This window comes from Sus scrofa, chromosome 7 (assembly GCF_054392235.1).
Source record: "Sus scrofa isolate SSC_HxYL_T2T_F1_AM1 chromosome 7, Sscrofa_HxYL_maternal_Yorkshire_Landrace_v2.0, whole genome shotgun sequence".
Taxonomy (NCBI): domain Eukaryota; kingdom Metazoa; phylum Chordata; class Mammalia; order Artiodactyla; family Suidae; genus Sus; species Sus scrofa.
The window spans coordinates 113,663,143-113,683,386 of NC_139389.1; the positions used below are offsets into that span (position 1 = coordinate 113,663,143).

The following is a 20,244-nucleotide window of genomic DNA, read 5'->3' on the forward strand; positions in this document are numbered from 1 at the left end:
TGGCCAGGATGGAGGGATACACCAAATGCCAATGATGGGTGTACAGTGCTGTCTAAGAACAGTTAGGGACCAGATGCAGAATTAGAAAATGACAGTTCAAACCCAAAGCTAAAGACTATAGAAAAACAAATGATGGAAATGGATAATGAGCCAGAAAAAAAATTTTGTATGGCATTTTCAAATAGCAGAAACACTTCAAAAATCTTTTGTATTAACTGATGTTGCCTTTTATATAAAAAAGATGTTGCTAATCCCCCATCTTCACCCATGGAGTAGGTTTGAGTGGAGTGGCTTCCTTATGCATTCCTTCATTAACCATTCAACAAATATTTATTCCAAGTCTACTTTACATGCGAGTCCATGCTAGGTGATGGATATATGATGGGAAATAAAACACAACCCCTTCCCTGAAGGGACCTTATAGTCTAGTGGAAGAGAAATGCATGTACATAAGCAAGATAATTTTAATACTTAAATTTTATTATGCATTTATTCAGTGTCAGGCACTGAACTGAGTTCCTATATTAAATCTTCACAGTAACCCTAAGAGGAAGAGAATGTGTTTATCATCATTTTACAAATGGGAGTATGGAGGTTTATGACACTAATTCCCAGGGTCATAAGCTAGTACATGAACACCTCAAACTCAAGTCTATATCTCTCAGAAGGCAAAGCTAATGCTTCTATGCATATACTGTTGTACGTGCCACTCCATAATGTCAACAGGGTACTATCAGTCAGGTGAGATCGGGGTTCAGTAACACATGTAAGTGCCTGATGGAGCCTGGGGACTAGACAAGAGTGGGCATGGGATGGAATTTGGGCTGTCATCTTGGACTCCATAGGACAATGCTAACAAAGCTGCTGCCCTATCTAGACATGCAGAAGGATGAACTGTGGCCTGAAAACCTGTGCCTTTCACCCTGAGAGAAGTACTGGGCCAGGCATCATCCATGCATTGTTTCACTTACATGCCCAGTGGTTTCAGGAGAGAATTTTTTTTTTTCTTTTTTGGCTCTGCATGTCATACAGAAGTTCTTGGGCCAGGGACTGAATCCAAGCCACAGCTGCAACCTATGCCACAGATGTAGCAATGCTGGGTCCTTAACCTATTGTGCCAGGCTGGGATTGAACCTGTGCTGCCTCAGAAACAAAGCCGGATCCTTAACCTGCTGTGCCACAGCGGAAACCCCTCAGGAGAGAAATATTAATCTCCCTCTTTTACAGATGAATAAACCAAGACTCAGAGAGTTGGAGCACATTTGTGGCAGTCACAGGGCCAAAAAGTGTCAGCACTGGGGTTCTGCCCAGATTTGTTTGTTCCTACTCCCTATCCCTTTCTGTTACCCTGCCTTCCTCTGTATCCCAGGAGCATTCCAGTTTGCCCTGTATGTGGAGCGCAAACTCATTTGGGTGACAAATGTAAATTCACATGCAAATTTACTATTGTTTCTTACATCCCAGCGCATGCAGTACACACTGTAATCATATTATTAAACATTTACTAGAAATGTGCTTCTGCCCAATGCACAATTGCCAGTCTCAATGTTTAATTAAACTAGATTTGTCTTCATTTTAATCCCATCATAGAAAAGTAGTTTTCTGAGTTTAGTGGTGAAATCTTCATTCCAAATGCCTACCAGTGTCTGGGAGCTGTATATCCTGGAGAAGGGGATGAGGATAGTACAAAATATCCTTGCATAGAGGATTTTAGGTGAATAATATTAGTTAATAGGCAGTACTGATAGAGTACGTATTCTGTGCCAGGTTCATGGATTATCACACTGTATCCTACTTACAGTGTCCTAGAAAGGGGTTCTATTCTTATTCTCATTTTAGAGATGAGGAAACTGAGTCTCAGAGAAGTTAAGGGACACATTATTTAGGCTCATACACTGGTAGGTGATAGGGTCACCTTGGAATTGAATATAGATGTGAAGACCTTGATACCTTTATTTGGAGAGACTTTCTCTATAAAAGGCCAAATAATGAATATTATTGTCCTTGCAAAGGCCATAAGGTCTTTGTTACAGCTATTTAACTCTGTGAAACAATAGGGCAAAACAACCATAGACAATACATAAATGAATGGGCATGGCTGTTTCTCACAAAGCAATATACAAAAGCAATTTGTGATAAGCTAAAATCGACACTTTGTTGTAGTTGGTGGGACCCCTCATCTAGGTTATGCATGTTTTGAAGCTCTGTGTTTACTGATCCATAAGCTTTATTTTGGGGGACTATCTCATCTCTGTTTAGAGTAATTGGAGAAAGAAAATCTCCAAGTAGATGAGTTAAATCCCAAGAGACATAGAAAAATAGTACTTCTACGAGGTTAGTTCAGGATAAAGAAATGGAATACGTCACTGGCAAAGGCAATCCATTTACCTATATTTAAATAAATAAAAACCGAACCATACACCACCTCACCACCTAACTGAGCACCAAAGACATAGATTTGCTTTGCCTTTATGTATGTTATGCTGTGGATTGCTTAGAGCAAGATTTCAAAATAACAAACAGGAGGCATGATTATTTCTCTCTTTCTGTTACTTCTACTTAGTAACTGTAAGTTGTGGTGATCCAGATACACTTGTCTCTCTCTCTTATAAGGGACATTGCTTACTTTTCTTTTGAATCTACAGGTTTTTTTTATTTGCCACTGACTTAGCTGCCCTAGCCTAGTCTTCATAGCCCTTCTGTATGAAGGTGCCAACTGACTTCTTAGCATTTATCTTTTCTTCTGCCCGATCCCTGATATGTCCATCGTCTACATCCCAGAGAACATTCTCTGTTCTCTTCATTTTCTTGGCATTGACTATCCCTAACCTGCTGATGAGAGCATCCTGTTTGAAATTCTGCTCCATTTCCGGCCATTGATCTGCTTTTATGAGGGTGGACTCTCCATAGATGTGACTCAGCCCACTTCCTGCTGTTGAGTTTTAAAGATGTTAAAATCCATCTTCCTATTTATGAAAGGAACAGAACCATATTGTGTGTGTGTGTGTGTTTTGTATATACACACAATGATGACAAGTTTACGATAAATTGAAAAAACCCATCTAAGACCAAATTTGATTTGCATAAAATAGGAATCCTTTCACATTTTACTGACCCTAATATTGACTTAATACAGTTATTAATCAAAAGCCAAAGTTCCCACTATCAGAATAGAAAGCATATACCCCCAGACTTGGCTCCTGATAACTCAAGCAAAGTGATCATAATTTTGCTAATTCCCCCCCTTTTTCTCAGTCAAAGTGGCTAAATAATACATGCTCAATAAGTGTTAAACTGCAGAACTATATTGAGATTATTGAAGACAATTTTTGATTTTATTGTCCACATATTCACTCTAACAATATACACCAGGATAAAGAGCATCTTTTATAAGCATTAAATATACATAACGAGCCCATTTTAAAACCAATAGAGAAATAGCACATGTTTTATTATGAATAACTTTTAAGATTTTACTGGAAATTTTTTCTTGAAACAATTAAATCTGATTTTACTAAAATATCTCTACATGTGTCAGATGATTCCCCATAGGTCTCAAAGGGTAGATTTCCCAGTGTTGTTAGGCTAAATGATAAAAGGGAAGAAGGAAAATATTTAGGCAATGACTGAAGTTAAAAATAAAGAACTAAGTATAAATCTAAAACAATGTAATGTAATGTAAAAGTAAATCTAAAATCTCCTCAGACAGCCAAGGTTTAGAAATACCTATTACTTCATTTTTAAAGCTATATAAAACTGTTGTGAGATGCTGACTATTTCAAATAAAGGAGGAATTTATATAAGTGAAGTACAAACTGAAATAGAACTGAGATGCTTTTAGACTTTCAGAATGAATAGTTGGATATTTTTACTGAACTTTCTGTGTGGTAAGGGTGGGGTTGGCCCTCCAGGAGAGGTAAAAATGAAGGCAATACATGGAAAAGAGTATCTTGTTCTCAGGGAGCAATGGAGAGCTCCTAGAGGAGATAAACCAAGTGAAACCTAATAGTTTTGCTTCATTTTGTGACTTTCTCCCACAATGGCCTCAGAGAATTTTGAGCTCCAAGTAGGCCCATAAAGGGAATTTTGAAATACTCTTAATAGATCTGTTCTTGAAATAAGTCAGCTGAACTGAGCGAGGTGCTATGCCAACACATTGACTCAGAGTCCTGACCAACCCTGATCCCAGACCTTTACGACCAGTCTCTAGCCTCATTTCCATTCTCGGGAGTTGTATTCAGTTCATTCACACATGTGTCCCAAGCCCCTCTTCCTGGTGGTCTGGTTGAAATGCCATAGTAGTTATAGCTGTTGCCCATAAACACGTGGGCCAGAACATTAATGATCTTCTCAGCCAGTCGATCCAGCTCATTCTGCAGCTGCATGGTTATATAGCTGCCTCATTCTGCCAGGTTACAGTTGCTTTAATTTTTTCTGGACAGATAGAACAGTCAATATAGGTGGACTTTGTTCCTCTCTCTTCTGCCTTCGATTCCTTGGTTTGTGCCACTCCCCTTCCCCCACCCCACTCCCCTATAGCTACTTCAAACCAGCAGAGTGTTGACTAGAGGGCTGAAGAGTTTGAGCAACAATTGTGTACCTTCAAACCTCACTGACCTTTGTACATGTAGTTCCAGTTGAAATCCCAATGACAGAGCCAATCTCTAGAGACAGAAGCAGCTCTGGTAATGACATTCCTTTCTTAACAGAAACCCTTCAAATTCTTCTTTAAGAAGTATCTATTTCTATGAATCCCTGTGCTAGAAACTGAATCATAGGCATTGGACTATTATTCAGTTAGAACAGATTTAAGTCCAACAGGATAAGGAAGAAATCTACATATATCGTTACTGCTCACTGTGACTAGGTTCTCCATTCTAAGTTACAATCAAAAGTAAATCTTTGAGAGAAAAAAATAAATAAAATTAATCTTTTGACAGCATCTTCAGGTTTTAGTTAGAAGTGAAATTTTAATCTCTGTTCAGAAGTATAGACACTTACGAGAATTCCAGTGTGATTGGAATAAGCCACCAGCCCTAAAAATCAGAAATGAAACATAAAATCAAGAAAACTATATACTCAGAATTCCCTGATTGCCTAGCACTTAAGGATTGAGCATTGTCACTGCTGTGACTTAGGTTAGATCCCTGGCCTGGGAACTTCTGGATGTCGTGGGTGTGGCAAAATAACAACTACAACCAAATCAGGAATATTAAAAAAAAAAAAAAAAAAAAAAAACCCTGAATAATCACCTGTCTTATCTCTTGTCCTAATTATACTTTATACTCACTAATATTCTAAGTGCTTTTTGACAAGACAGCAATGTGCTACATCAATAGGTACTGCATGAAACAGAGGAAGTGAATTGAGTTACTCAAGGCTTCGTTTCATCTCTTGGATCATTATTGCAAAGATAAAAGTGAAAGGTTTCTAAAAGAGTAAATGTCAAAGGAACCCAGTCATTAGATTGGTGAAAATATTAGGTCATCTGGTCCATTTCCCTGGTTGGTTTAGAAATGTCTACACGATATGGACTACTCTAATTTGACCAGTAAAATTTAAAATATTACAGATGATAGAGTTTGCTTGTTCCATCAGTAGAATGGATCCCTCTGATATCGCCTCCTTGGTTTTCATAAAAATTTTTTTGGTCAATTCCATTATTATTAGGGATATATTTTGAAAGCATTCTGAATCATTTATTTAAATCCTGGATATTTATTTCTAACAGATATCTAAGATCTGTTTCTTATTGAAAGGTGCGAGGTTCTCTGGAGAACATGCAAAGATATTTCTTTCTTTTAAAGTATTTATAGAAATCTTTTTATACAGGGTACATACACTCATCCTTGGGTACATATAAAAAACATTGCATTTGCCCCAGTATGAATAAATATATTGAAATATATCCTACAGATATTTCAATATATTTATTCAGATAACCAAGATTTATTACTGTGTATTTAATTAATAGCATATAAAATGATTAAAAGAGGGAAGAGTCATTACTATTTTATTTATATGCTTCAAATATGTAGGTTTTCAGAGATTATAAGAACCTTAGTAATCATCTAAACTTCAAAGCTAATAAGTTAATAATTTCTTGGAGTCAGGATACCTACCTTTTTTTGAGGTAACAGTCATTATCAACTTCATGAATATACTTGCGCACTTAAGATGTATACTGTTTGCTGCCATCCTGTATTAGGAGGGGATTGTGGGAGGTAGAATGGTGTAAAAAGATTGAAAGAAAAATTTGCTTAAGATGATTATATTTCATAACAAAGCAGGGGAGGGGGGGTGGGAAACATGCCCATAAGAACTGATATAGTAGGAAAGTAGAGTCTAGGTGCCAGGTAAATATTTAAAATGCATCCATAATTTTACATAATCATCAACCACTTTCTTAAAAGTGTGGGGGAAAAACAAAAACAAAAACAAAAAACCCCGGAGGAGTTCCCGTCGTGGCTCAGGGGAAACAAATCTGATTAGCATCCATGAGGACACAGGTTAGATCCCTGGCCTTGCTCAGTAGGTTAAGGATCCAGCATTGCTGTGAGCTGTGATGTAGGTTGAAGATGCTGCTCAGATCCAGTGTTGCTGTGGCCGTGGTGTAGGCCAGCAAATACAGCTCCCATTTGACCCCTAGCCTGGGAACCTCCATATGCCATGGGTGCAGCCATAAAAAAAAAAGACAAAAAAAAGTGTTAAAAAGATTTTTTTTTAAATTGCTGTTCTGGCTATCACATTTACAATAGGACCTAATGTTTAAGTCATGACGTAAACTGTGAGATTTACTTCTAATTACCGACAAGTATGTATCGCTTGAGTTGTCAGTCAAAACATTTAGCAACATTTAGCACTGTTAGCTGTCCTTACTCTTTATTTAATCTCTTAGTCCCTACATTTGGGTCATTTTTGATGCTTTTCTCTAGAGTCCAACTGCCATTGACCTGCTAAAATAATACTATTCTGATCAAGCTAAGTCCCAGGAAAATGACTTCTAAACTCATCAATGAGCTTCTAAAGGCCGCTTTTTGTAATCCATAAACTTTAAAAGGGGTTGAATGCCTGGTTTTAAAAGCCAAGGTTGCAAGGCAGGAATGTTTTTGCCTGGTTTTGGTCTTTAATTCAATATTTCTCTTTGTTTTTATTGTTTTGTTTTAGTAGCAAGTATGATGGGGAATACCTTTCTATTCTAAACCTAGGTAAGGCTATTCATGACCAGCGATTATTCATACCCTGCAGGAACATAAAGGATTTGGTTTGGTTTGTTTAGAAAGTTGGTTTTAATATTTGCTCAGAAAAAGAGAAGGCAGTCCTCCAAGGTTCCCTATGAAACCATTTAAGGATTAAGAAATCCGGAGTTCCCATCGTGGCGCAGTGGTTAACGCATCCGACTAGGAACCATGAGGTTGCGGGTTCGATCCCTGCCCTTGCTCAGTGGGTTAACGATCCATCGTTGCTGTGAGCTGTGGTGTAAGTTGCAGATACAGCTCAGATCCCACGTTGCTGTGGCTCTGGCATAGGCCGGTGGCTACAGCTCCGATTCGACCCCTAGCCTGGGAACCTCCATATGCCGCAGGAGTGGCCGAAGAAATAGCAAAAAGACCAAAAAAAAAAAAAAAAAAAAAAAAAAATCCATTGGTGGGGTGGAAGCTACAGTTCCAGGATATCTTACATAAGTCCAGCCTGCTCTTCTTACCAGCCTTCTGTCCATTCATCAACTAAATAGTGATGGTCCCTTGTTACCTCTATTCCTTATTACCTGCAGAGTCGACCTCCACCCCTCTCCCTCCCTTCCCTTAGTCTAAGTCTAGAAATGGATGGAGATCAGAGAAAAGTCAGTCTTCTCTAGTTTCCCCCACCCTGTCCCAACTCCCCCAGTCTTGACCTTTTCCTCTCCTCTCATGGAAGCTGCATCATTGCATCCCTTCCCTTGGCTTTGATAATTCTCCCTTTTGAATGAGGCAGAGGGCTAAGCATAGGTAACAGGGGCCTGTGTCACCCTATTTCCATTCCAAGACCCCTAAGTTTTTCCCTACACAAACTTCTTTGACTCTCCTCCCAGCAGCTGAGTGTTTCCCTGCTCTTCCTGATGGGCCTTGATGGAAACTCAAACAGGGGCAGTGGGGAGGTTGCTTACCCCATCTCAGCTTCCCTGTCCTTACTGGATTTCCTGACTTCCTGGCTGTATCAGTTAGTGTTTTCTACATAACACACCACCCCAAACCTCATTTATTGGCTCATATTTCTATGGGGTGGGTGGCTGTTCCTGCTGTTCCAGCCTGGCTCGGATGGAGCTAGATGATCTTGATGGCCTCACTCACGTCTGGGGGCTCAGCTGAGCTGGCAGAGTAGGCTTGGGTGGCTGGGGTTCCAGGAGCCCTGCTTTCTTCATTGGCAATCTCAGACTTCAGCAGTGTGTGAGAGCGAACAGCACATCCAAATCTGTTCAGTCTTCTGCTTACATCACACTTACCAGAATGCCAAACAAAGCAAGTCTCAGGGCCAACCTAGGATCAAGGGGTGGAAAAATAGGCTCAGCCTCTAATGCGGGGAGTGACCAAGTCCCATTGCAAAGGGGCATAGCTATTGGAATGGAATTTTAGCTATTTTGCAGTTTAACACACTGACAGAGAGCATGGAAAAGGCTCTTGTTGTTTTAACCCCATTTCCTCTTAAACTTCCTCCCTCTCAACCCTAAATTCAGGCCTCAAACTAAGGTTGAAAAGTAGTGACTTTCACTGAAGAATGGTCCTTTTTGTTTTTTTTCCTCCTCGAGGATATGATATCTTGAGACTAATCTTGGTTTTTCCTGCCATATCACACAATTTTCTTTTTTCTTTCTTTTTCTCATCATGTCTCATAATTCGGCCTTACATTAAGTATTTTTAAAAAATTAAACATCTGTTTAAAAATTTTCTTATCTTTTTTAATTTATTCCTTCTTGGAGGCTTTCAAATACTTTATCTGCCTTTGTTTGGGGGTATTTATGATATATTAGTGTTACCTATAAAGTGTGTTTTATTTGTATAGGCTATACTCCCCATTTCATTTCTTTTCTTCTTCTTTTTTTTTTTTAATAGCAAAGCCAGCAATATTATAAAACAGGCCCCATGCTGATCTATACTTTTCTCTAGACATTTTCTCTGAGCTGAATACATTGTTGTTTATCATTATCCTTTGTTTGTAGCCAGATTTGAGGCCATGCTGCAGTTCTCACAAACAAATCAATTTGAATTAATTTGCCGAGTAGAGTTAACGAGGCGTTGTATGAATTTAAGATATAGTACACCAACCACTTTCCCTGAGGTTATTTCTTCACGGGGAAAATTTTGATTCTTATACCACATTGTAGTCTGTATACCTGACCTTTGAATCTTGAATTAAATGATGCGTAGCTGCCAACTGGTTCATTTTTTGAAAAGCCTTAGAAATGCCCAATAAGCCAACACATATGAGTACAGACAACTCTTTAATTAATACCTTTGTGAGTAGAGAGTGGGCCTCAAGATCTGCATTCTCTGATGCTAACCTGCACTTGGAATTCTGCTGATAATGACATTCTAAGGGAAAGTTTGAGAAACATTAAAACAGGGAAAGTATATTTCTTAGATGATCTTTGAAGTCCCCTCAACCTTAAAAGTGTAGGCTCCTCTCAAAATATTAACTGTGGAGTTTCCACTACGGCACAATGGACTCGGGGGTGTCTGCAGCACCAGGACACAGGCTCGATCCCCAGCCTAGTACAGTAGGTTAAAGGATCTGGAGTTACTGCCATTGAGCAGAGGTCCCAACCGTGGCTTGGCTCTCATCCCTGGCCTGAGAACTCCATATGCTGCGGGACAGCCAAAAAAAGAAAAAGAAAAAGAAAAAATAAATAAACTTTTAGTCCCAATGATCTCTACTGCCAGAAACTGCTCGATAATTGTGAAACACAAAAAAATTTGCCTAAGAAGGGCCTCAGGGGTTATGGGACTGTCTCTTCCCCTGCCCTCTCCATCCCTACACATCTTTATCAGTCCCTAACAAGTTCTCTAGTGAAGAGAATGTCCTTCAGACTGTCAAGGCTATTGCAAATAAGTAGGAACATGTAGTCCTCCTAAAAGCTGAGAAAATGGTAATAGAGTTCCACAAGAAGCTCAGATCTCCCAGTCTTAGATGAGGAATGTCCCAGGATCCTTAAAAAATTTGAATTCCAGCCACTGTTAACGTTCACTCAGAAATAATGATGGGAGTGTCAGTCGGAATAGAAAATCCACTTGGTAAAACATCCTAAATTTTGCATTGTATAAAAAGATGTATCTCTTAAGATCGAAACTGATCAATATAAATACTCCAGTGTTTCATTGGATGGATAAGTTGGTATATATTTCATCATATTTAACAAAGAATCTGGTGATGACATGGGCTCTTCAAAACAAGTCTTACCTAAATAGTCTAAATTCCCTTTAGATACTGCTAGCAAATTGGCAGATAAGGAGTAAGCTATAAATAAAGTGTATCTTAAAAAACAAGAATTTCTCTTCGTGGCTCAACAGAAATGAATCTGACGAATATCCATGAGGATGCAGGTTCAATCTGAGGCCTCACTCAGTGCATTAATGATCTGGCATTGCCGTGAGCTCTGGTGTAGGTCGAAGATGTGGCTTGGTTCTGACGTTGCTGTGGCTGCGGTGTAGGCCAGCAGCTACAGCTCTGATTTCGACCCCTGGCCTGGGAACTTCCATGTGCCTTGGGCGTGGCCCTAAAAAAGATAATCAATCAATCAATAAATAAGTAAATAAATAAAGTGTATCTTCATTTCCCTAAGAGAGAATAATATAAGGAGAGGTATGAGAGCATCTTAAGGAGATCTGCCTCTGATTGAACTGAAACACTCAGATGAGGCACTCTAAGGACTCTGTGTATATTGCTGTATAACAAATTACCCCACAACTTAGTGGCTTAAAACAACATTTATTATCTCACAGTTTCTATAGGTCAGGATTTGGTAGCGGCTTAGCTGAGTGATTCCGTGTCAAAGTGTCTGATGAGCTGAAGTTAAGATACTGACTAGGGCTACAGTCATCTCAAGGCTAATCTAGGTCCCGATGATCTGGTGGCCTCAGTTCCTTGACATGTGTGTGTCTTACGTGTCCTTTAGACCCAACAGTAGCTTCCCCAGAATGAGCCTTGAGAGAGGGAGAGGGAAGAAGTCACAGTGCCTTTTCTGATGTAGTCTCTAAAAGACACACATTATCAACTCCACCATATCCCATTCTTTAGAATTGAGTCACTAAGTCCAGCCCACATTCGAAGTTGGAGATTCAAGTTAAACCTCCTCTTACAGAGAGGAGTTTCAAATAATGTGTAACCATTTTAAAGCACTAGATAATCCTTCTATTCGATAAAATTTTCAAGGTTTGAATGAATGCACAAAAGCTATGCTTATCAAACTTGCAAGATGACACAAAACTAAGAAAGGTATCTTCTATAAGAAACAAAAGACCCGGAGTTAAACATTTTCTTATCAGGTTGCGATGCTGTTATAAAAGAAAAAAAGAATAAATTTAATGGGATGTAATTAAAGTCCTGCTTTGAAGTTCATAAAGTATATTGCATGAATGCAAGTTGGCACAAACTTTGGGGAAAGCAATTTAATAGGAAACTGTCTTGGGCTTAAGTTGGAAATAACCCTAATATGCATGTGTACTATGATGTGGTTGTTTAAACAACTGTAGTAAAGTATATTCACCAAGACAGGATGGGTGGTATATGGAACAGTAATTGTTGTTTTGAGATCACTTGGGAATAATATATTCATTTGTAGGCATGAAGTTCAAGGTTGGTCTAGAAGACATGTAATTTATGAACACCAGAGTCCTCAAGATCCAAGCAGAAAGAATACTGTAGCATAAGTCTGTTATGGCATCGAAGGTGTTGACATTAGCATGACTTTCCTATTCAGAAGGATGAAAATGTTCCTATTAGTTGCCGATCAAAATTGTCCTTCCAAATCTAACTCTCTTCTGAGCTGTATAGCAATACCACATATGCATGATTGAATGAGCAGAATTTTTTTGGACAAAATATTCTAGCAATCTGGTTTTAAAAACATTGAGTTTGATAGCCTCTGCATGAGAGGAATGGAAGGAAATTGGAATGGGGGTGGTTGGGAGAAGGTAGGATTGAGAGGATCATGGGAAAGAGTGAGCCCCCAGATAACACTGTGGCTTTTGCAGCAGTGAAGGAAATAAAGGCGTGAGAAGAAGGACAGCTGGGGAATCTTGAAGGGAGGATATGTCACAAGGTTGAAGACCAAACATTAAGGTTTTATATTGAAAAGGAAATTTGAAAAGATTTGACACTAAAAGTTGTATAGTGAAATAAATCTTGTTAAGCTCGCCTTCTTTTTAGTTTAACCCTTCTGAATCAGGTACTCTTGTAACAATAACACCAATAGTAATAAATTATAGAGCTCTTATTTTGTGCCACACACTGAGTTAAGGGCTTCACATACTCAGTTCTCAGTTAATTCTCAACAACAACTTTACACTGCAGTTATTATTATTATAATTCTCTTATTATATTTGAAGAAACTAAAGCTTAAAGACACACCAAGACAAAGATATACTTAACATGTTTATCAGAAAGGAAAGAGACAAAAATCCAGATTGAAATTGACTGACTAGCTTCAGGGCATATTTCGGGATAATTATAGAAGGAAAAGAGTGACACCACTTGAGGAAGGAAAGCAAATTTTATAGTCAGTTTTGTTTTGTTAATTTATAGTATGTCATCTTTGAAAGAGGATCTTAAAGAATAAGTGCCAGATGGACCTATCATCATGAAGAAAGTTACACCAGATATTACTTGGAAATCATCTCTTAAACTATGAAAGAAAATTGAAGACACCATGGTCCCCTGGGCCTTGTTTTGTTCATCTTTCTGGGGTCAAAAGTATCCTTTAGTGGATGGGGATAAATAAAAAGTCCAAGATCAACAAGCTTCAGGAAGAGCGTTGAAAATGGCTTCAAAATACAGGGACAGGGTAGGGATTGGTGATCTATGTTCTAATTACTGCATCAGGGTAAATGGTCTTTAGTATAATACCACTGCTGCAGAAATGGCAAGGTGATTTAGATTTGGGATCTGAAAGAGAAGTTCAGTCTTAACATGTTTGCACACAAACTCACCTCAGCCAGCCTCACAACATACAAATAGTTTTTTTTTTTTTTTTTTTTTCTTCAGCCCCAAAGGTATGTGGTGAGGATTAATGTGACAATGCTTAAAATTGCCTTTTGAGCTCCTTGGTCAAAAGGCACTTTATAAATACAGCATATTAATTTGTTGTTGAGGTCCATCCATCACTTCCAAGTGGCGAAACATTCTAGATGCCCTTTGAGGATCACAACACCCTCTTTCTAGGAGAGTTCATCTGGGTCAACACCAGGAACAGACCAGAGTCAAGCTCAGAGAGTGTCACCAGCTCCTTGTCTTTTGTGAGTTTGCACACACACTCACCTCAGCCACTCCTTGACAGAGGAATAGGGGTACGGTCACTTGGATAACTGGACATGGAGCACCAGAGGTACATCTCTAGCACAGTCTCCACTCCCCTTCCCTGAAAATTAAAATAAATCACAGCCTCTCCCCACTACCAACCTCTTCAAACTCCCCATGAGCCTCCTTGCCTGGATTATTACATTTCATTTGAATGAAATATTACAATATGGGTATTGTTATCTTCATTTTGTTTTTGGACAGATGAAAAACCTGAGACATCTAGATTAAGGATATTGTGCAGGGTCGCAGAACTGGTAAATGTCTTTGATAGGATTTCATCCAATATTTGAAAGATTCCATGGCTATCGCTCCTTGCATTCATGTTTGATGCAACTTTGCTTAAGAAGCTCAGCTCTTGAAGTTCCTGTCCTGGTTCAGTTGTAAAGAACCTGATTAATTTCCATGAAGATGCAGGTTCAATCCCTGGCCCCACTCAGTGGGTTAAGTATCTGGCGTTGCTGTGAGCTGTGGTGCAGGTCACAGATGAGGCTTGGATCCGGTGTTGCTGTGGCTGTAGTATAGGCCCACAGCTGCAGCTCTGATTTGACCGTTAGCCTGGGAACTTCCATATGCCATGAGTAGAGCCCTAAAAAAACAAACAAAAACAAACAAATTCCTATACTTTAGTGATGGTGAATTAATACTATGACTTTAATATAGGAAGGAACTGATAATATGTCTGTCTACATATATTTGCCGTTTCTGCATGTACCCAGAAGACCTGAGGCAGTGAGCTGAGTCAGGGCATGACTGAGTGACCCACACTGCTTCCCAGGGGTAAATCTCTCACCACTTTGGAAAGGTGATTCTCCCTGGCTCCTAGAACCACTTGAGTGAGTCTGGAAAATCTCCCTTACTTAATAATGCCCTTGTTCTCTGAGTCTATCAATTTACTTCCCCAGCTGGTCAGTTTTCTGGTCTAAGAGATTGATGTATTTGCCTTGGCAAACTGAAGGATCGAGACTCACAACACACCAATAGTTCTTTTTTTCTTCAGCCCCAAAAGTGTGTGGTGAGGATTAATGAGATGATGCTTATAATTGCATTTTGAGCTCCTTGGTTGAAAGGCACTTTATAAATACAAGATATTAATTCTTTGTTGAGGTCCATCCATCACTTCCAAGTGGCTGAACCTCCTAGATGTCCTTTATGGAGCACAGCACCCCTCTTTCTGACTCTGAGTTCATCTGGGTCAACACCAGGAACAGACTGGAGCCGAGCTCAGAGAGTTTACCCCGTTCCTTGTCTTTATTGTCTTCTGCTTGCTTTGAAACTCACAAGGTGTTCTTTGGAGAGAGAGGCATTCTAAGAACCTCTGAAATGCCCTACTACTTAAGCCTACCCGCATTGATTTTCTTTTGCCTCCGGCTCTAATACATAGTATTCATTCTCTGACTGTTCATTAGACCCACAGTCTCATTTTTTAGTGTCAACAAAGCAATAAAGAAAACTTTTCCTTCCTTTATTTCAAGACTCAAAACAAAATGCAAAAATACCTCTGGCATTAATTTTGCTCAGACGAATGTTGCCACGATATTCCTATTAGCATGTCCATGTGCTTGACAACAGTGCAGATGGTATTAATAGTCTACCTGCAAGAAAGCATTTTCTTCCAGCCTGGTGCAAATTGCCAGAACCTTTAAGCCACTCTTCCTCATCTTAGCAGCAGTATATCATCATTACCTGTGGCTGGACCAAGAAATCGCATCTGTCAATGCCTGAATTGCTCTTTTACTTTCAGTGGTTTTAGAAACCCACTTTGTTTTGGAAATGGGGTTAGCTGAGTATATTTTAGAAGATACAAAAATATAAAAAGCAGGAGATTGAGGGGATATGTAGGATGTTTCATTTTCTATGGTCAGTTATCTTTGGATGATAACCTCTGTGGTACCAAATGTAATATGGTCACCTTTGGAATAGAGGCCTGGAAAAGTTCTGAGGCCACGGAATCACATCATGGAATTAATGTGCTTCCTTTTTAATTAGTAGGAAAGAGTTGAATCATGTTAATGATAATAGTTTAAATAAATTGGATGTTTTCATATGCCAGGTTGTGTACATGCTCTACCTCTTCATGTCCTATACCAAGTCCTGTGATGAATTATAAAGTGGGGAACCTAAGGCTAAGTGACTTACACAAGGTCATCTGGCTACTAAAGTTAAAACTCAAAGCAAGATTTTTCTTCCCAATCCATGGTCGTAGCTCCTATGCTATACTGATCATGTTTTTAAGAAAATTGGTATAACTCCTAATGAATCAGATCTATATTTGGACAAATAAGGTACAAAAATGATGTAAAAGCTACTGTCTGTGCTATACAAGAGTTCCCTCTATCTTAAGTTCTTCGGCTGAAAAAATTTATACTCCTTTCAGGCAATCAGCAAGTTTCAAGATTACTTCTTTGAGACATTAAAGTGGGACTAATGTATTGAGAAACTACTCAAGGGTCAACTTGCTTTGTCTTATCTTCCTCTTTTTTTCCCCTTTCATCCTAAATGGATTAACCCAAATGTAGTAAATGTAAGCTCTTTCTGTATAAAGGTTGGAGCTCTGTGTATGAACCAGTTGGGCCTTAATAATTTCACCTCAGAGCATTTTGCTCTTCACATATTATAACTTGATGGTGCATGTTTGTGTCTCCAGGGGCTGAAATATTTGTTAATAGAACCAATAGTGCAAAAGCAAATGACCATAGGAGGCCGATTATATGAAAACTGGATGGAGATACACACACACACACACACACACACACACACACACACTCCCATCCAACTTTTACTTAAAGGAGAATGAAATATGACTAATTTTTTTTCTAAAATTTAATTTTATGTAGGTGTGTCATATCCACAGAAATAATTTAAGAACTATTTGAAGATCTCATTGTGCAGTTTATAGATTTCTCAGTATGGTTGAGAACTTCAGTCATTACATTTGTGGGTGTCTAATTAGTAATGCACACATGCCTCTTTTTAATGAGCTCATGACATTACTGTTCATATGGCCATTCATTCTTGAGGATAGCATCACTTTCTGTTGAAGAATTGATTTTAGTCTTTGTTTAAATTTTCATACTCATTGCTATATGAAATGTACAACTAAATGTCATTAAGGATTTAATATGAATGTATATGAATTTGATGAGGTTTGCTCAGCTTTCAGAGTAGTCCCTGTGTATGAATTCTGATGTTTAGAAGGTTGTTTGCTCTTCAGTCAGTCTAGCAAATGGGGCTCGGGGCAAATGAACTCATTCTCATGCACATGGTTCTAAAACATTTCTCTCTAATGTTTGAGATAAATTAAAATAAAAACCAACAAGAAGATGAAAAGAGACTAAGAACAACGTTAATGTGGCAACTTAAACCAATTTGGCTTTCCAGGTGACCTTCCATCTTTCACAACTTTTAACAGTATGCAAGATTGCTGTCCCTAAGTGCCAGATACCATCAGTCTGGCCTGGAAAACTTAAAACTTTTCTCTAAATGTCTTTAAAGCTGAGATGGAGAAGAATGACTCTCTCTCTCTTTCACTTTCTGAAAGGTCTAAGGTTGAATCGTGGCTATGCTGTCCTCCTCACATGTCACTTACTGATCCAACATAGTTTCTTATTTTTCTAGCCTGTAGCACGTCCCAAAATGATTTTCTATGGATTTTAAGCTTGATGGAGAGTGGGTGGGGAGGGGAGCTGCTTAGAAGGAGCAAGCCCTCTGTGTTTGTGGAAGAAGTAAATCAGTGCAGCTTCTTATAATGTTGGTTCATATAGAACTGTCAGTTTGGAACACTGGGTTTGGTTGCATGTTTCTAAGAATATCTAGCTTTATATTTGCTACCGACTTCACTAATCCATTCCTCAATGAGTGGAACAAAGGTCATTGCTATATTTAATATTATAGCCAATGACAGTTACGGAAAACCCAAAGGAACAGAATATTTTCTAAGTGAATCTGGCATAATCTGCTTGCCACTTCTCATTTTCTCAATATGTCGTTGTGACTAAAATCTGAGAAAGGTCAAAGCTTATGAAGATGGGTGACATCCCTTATGATATCTGTCTCCTGTAGGGTAGAATTAAGAGTTATAGGTTCTTTACAGAAATTCCATACTATTTTTCCCATGAGAACACATGAGAGGAATTCCCATCGTGGTCAGCAGAAATGAATCTGACTAGTAACCATGAGGACACAGGTTCAATCCCTGGCCTTGCTCAGTGGGTTAAGGATCCAGCATTGCCAGGAGCTGTGGTGTAGGCTGAAGACACAGCTCGGATCCCACACTGCTGTGGCTGTGGTGTAGGCCAGCAGCTAAAGCTCCAATTCGACCCCTAGTCTGGGAACCTCCATATGCCATGGGTGTGGCCTTAAAAAGACAAAAAAAAAAAAAAAAAAAAGAGCATATGAGAATTTACCCAACTTTATTTTGGATTAGTACAATTCTATGCACCCACACCTACCAGGTTGATCGTTATAATGATCTCTAATTTGTATTTATGTTAAGAAGTAAAACTAACTTCTCTCACGATGGGCCTATTGAAACACCAAATTAAGTTCAGATATGTTTCTATTTTTCTTCCTAGCCTACAGCCTCTCTTTTTTTCTTCTGTGAGAAATAATACTTTGAGTAAAACTTTAAATTATATGCCGCAATCCAATGTTAATTGTTCTTTCCATTCAGTGTATTTTTTCCTTTGATATGTGAATATATTATGCTTTCTGCCAACCAAATAGGGTCCTATAATGTACGCTGGAAACAGATTTGTAATTGCCTCTTTCATGAGCTTTTTGTTTTTATTCCTGGGTAGTGAGAGTAATGAGTCAGCATCTTAGAATGATTTGTTCAAAGGAGAAATAAATGGGGAATCATTTAAATATTTTCCAATATTGCCACCCCTTCCCCATCCTGTCCCTCATAGAAGGCAGGTACTAGTTTAGCCATGTGTGGAATCTTCTCTGCCTATAAAAATCCCTACATGAAGGTGGCCCCGAGATGGAAACGCCAGGGCAAGCTTCTGTTCACCTGATGTGCTATTCAGTCAGATATTCTTTCCAGCTTTTGGACTGCTTTATACATGGTTTCCAAGCCACTAGTTTTGAGATTTCCATTTTACATTTAATGTTGGTAATTTGAATTGGGCTTCCCAAAGTTCCAATACTGCAGGGCTATGAGTCAAAAGTAGCTTAGATTTCACTCATTTCTGCTTTGATCACTATGAGGTTGGTTGACAAGACAGAACTGGTCCCAAAGCTTGGCTTCATTACTTAGTGATTTGAAGCTTATTCATTAGGAGTATATCTCCACGACACAACTCTCCTTGTTTGTCCTAATTAGAGACACCATCCACGGGTGGGAACATTTACTAAAGGAAGAAAGGGGCGTACCAACTATTAAAAGCATTGTGTTTGAGCCTTGAAACTAATTAGATATTTCATGGTTGGAAGAAGTATCCCTAACAGGCTTATGAATGGATGCTTCTTCAGGGAGGACCTCTCCTTGAAAGCAGAGAGAGAGAAAAGGAGAGACAAGGTAAACGCAAAAAACCTATGTCTATTAACAGTAATAAAAAAGAGAAGCTCAAAAGTCTGAAAATGCTATAGCACTCTATTTATAGCTACTTTTATTTGCAGATACTTACTTTGTTTTTTTTTGTTTTGTTTTGTTTCAATTTTAAAAATGGAACTGACCTGGGAAAAGATAGAAATGAAAAGTCCTCTCTGATTGTCTACCTATTTTACATAGGTGATGGCATGCCAACCCCCTCCCCCTTTTATGGAATAAGAAGTGTCCATTGGCCCTCAGGGCTTAAATTGTCTTCCTTGGCTTCTCTCTGCCGGGGGGTAGAGCAGTTACACACACTTGGGAAGAGAATAAGGAAGTGCCTAGTCCCAGGCTGCTGAAAGGATACACTGGAGTGAGTGTGGGTCATGCATGACTAAGACACTAAGGGTCCTCTGCCATGCTGTGAAGCTGATCAGATCCTCACATGCCAGGGGATCTTTGTTCCCCCACTGACTCAGGGAGTGGTTAGAGTGAGATGGAGAAGAGTGAAAGTTAAACCTCTTTATGTAAATGACCAACCCCCCTACAAATGCCCATCACAAGCCACATTTCCAAAACATGGTGGAGCACTGCATAGCTAAGACTAACCTGACCTCAAACCTGTCAGCTAAGGGCAGAGTGACTTCGACTCCACCTCCACTAAAGATAAATTGATATCTATCTCTAAAAACTTCATAAAACACACCAAAAACCTAGGATGTTTTTTAATGACTTATTGACTTTTCAGATTGTTCTTTAAGCTGTTTTTTAAACTTTAAAGGCAACACTGATAATGAACGCTTCCAAATGGTAAAACAGAAAATCCCCTTCAAATATAACCGGCCTGTAGAGGAGTGGCTGCAGGAAAAAGGTAACTGTGGTTAAAACTTTCATTTTAAAATCATTTGATTCTAAACCCTCATTTTTAAAGCCTGCAAATAAATGTTCCTTAAATGATAATCGCCTGCTGCATAAATGACTGTTTTAATTTTCATTATAATTTGTGTCAGCTTCCACCTGCCATATGTTGATAAATCATGCTATAATACATTGCCATTAAAATACAGTTAAAGGGACTAATATCTAGCTTGCTTATCAGCATGACAACCACAAACAAGAAATTCTAGGAACCTCTAAAAAAAGAAATGTATTATGGCAATTTA

At 38.8% G+C, this 20,244-nt stretch overlaps 1 protein-coding gene and 1 long non-coding RNA gene across 44 annotated transcripts in view; one reads left to right on the forward strand and one right to left on the reverse strand.

Moving 5' to 3' along the window:
* NRXN3 (neurexin 3) overlaps nt 1-20,244 on the forward strand; it is a 1,642,123-nt gene that overhangs the window by 1,442,193 nt on the left and 179,686 nt on the right. For 36 of the 43 annotated variants that reach the window (XR_014811220.1, XR_014811221.1, XR_014811222.1 and 33 more), the window contains one exon: nt 19,863-19,952. The exons of the other annotated variants lie outside the window; for them this stretch is intronic. Coding sequence is in view for 30 of the 36 variants with exons in the window: in XM_084969910.1 (XP_084826036.1) it covers nt 19,863-19,952 (90 nt within the window). In the remaining 6 variants the exon portion in view is untranslated. The remainder of the gene's footprint in view (nt 1-19,862; nt 19,953-20,244) is intronic. 43 annotated transcript variants of the gene reach the window in all.
* Nucleotides 3,480-20,244, reverse strand: part of LOC146401866 (uncharacterized) — a 33,229-nt gene continuing 16,464 nt past the window's right edge. Inside the window, exons 2-4 of the long non-coding RNA XR_014811230.1 lie at nt 6,123-6,199; nt 5,002-5,036; nt 3,480-3,585 (exon numbers count right to left, since the gene is read on the reverse strand). This is a non-coding gene — a long non-coding RNA (uncharacterized LOC146401866). The remainder of the gene's footprint in view (nt 3,586-5,001; nt 5,037-6,122; nt 6,200-20,244) is intronic.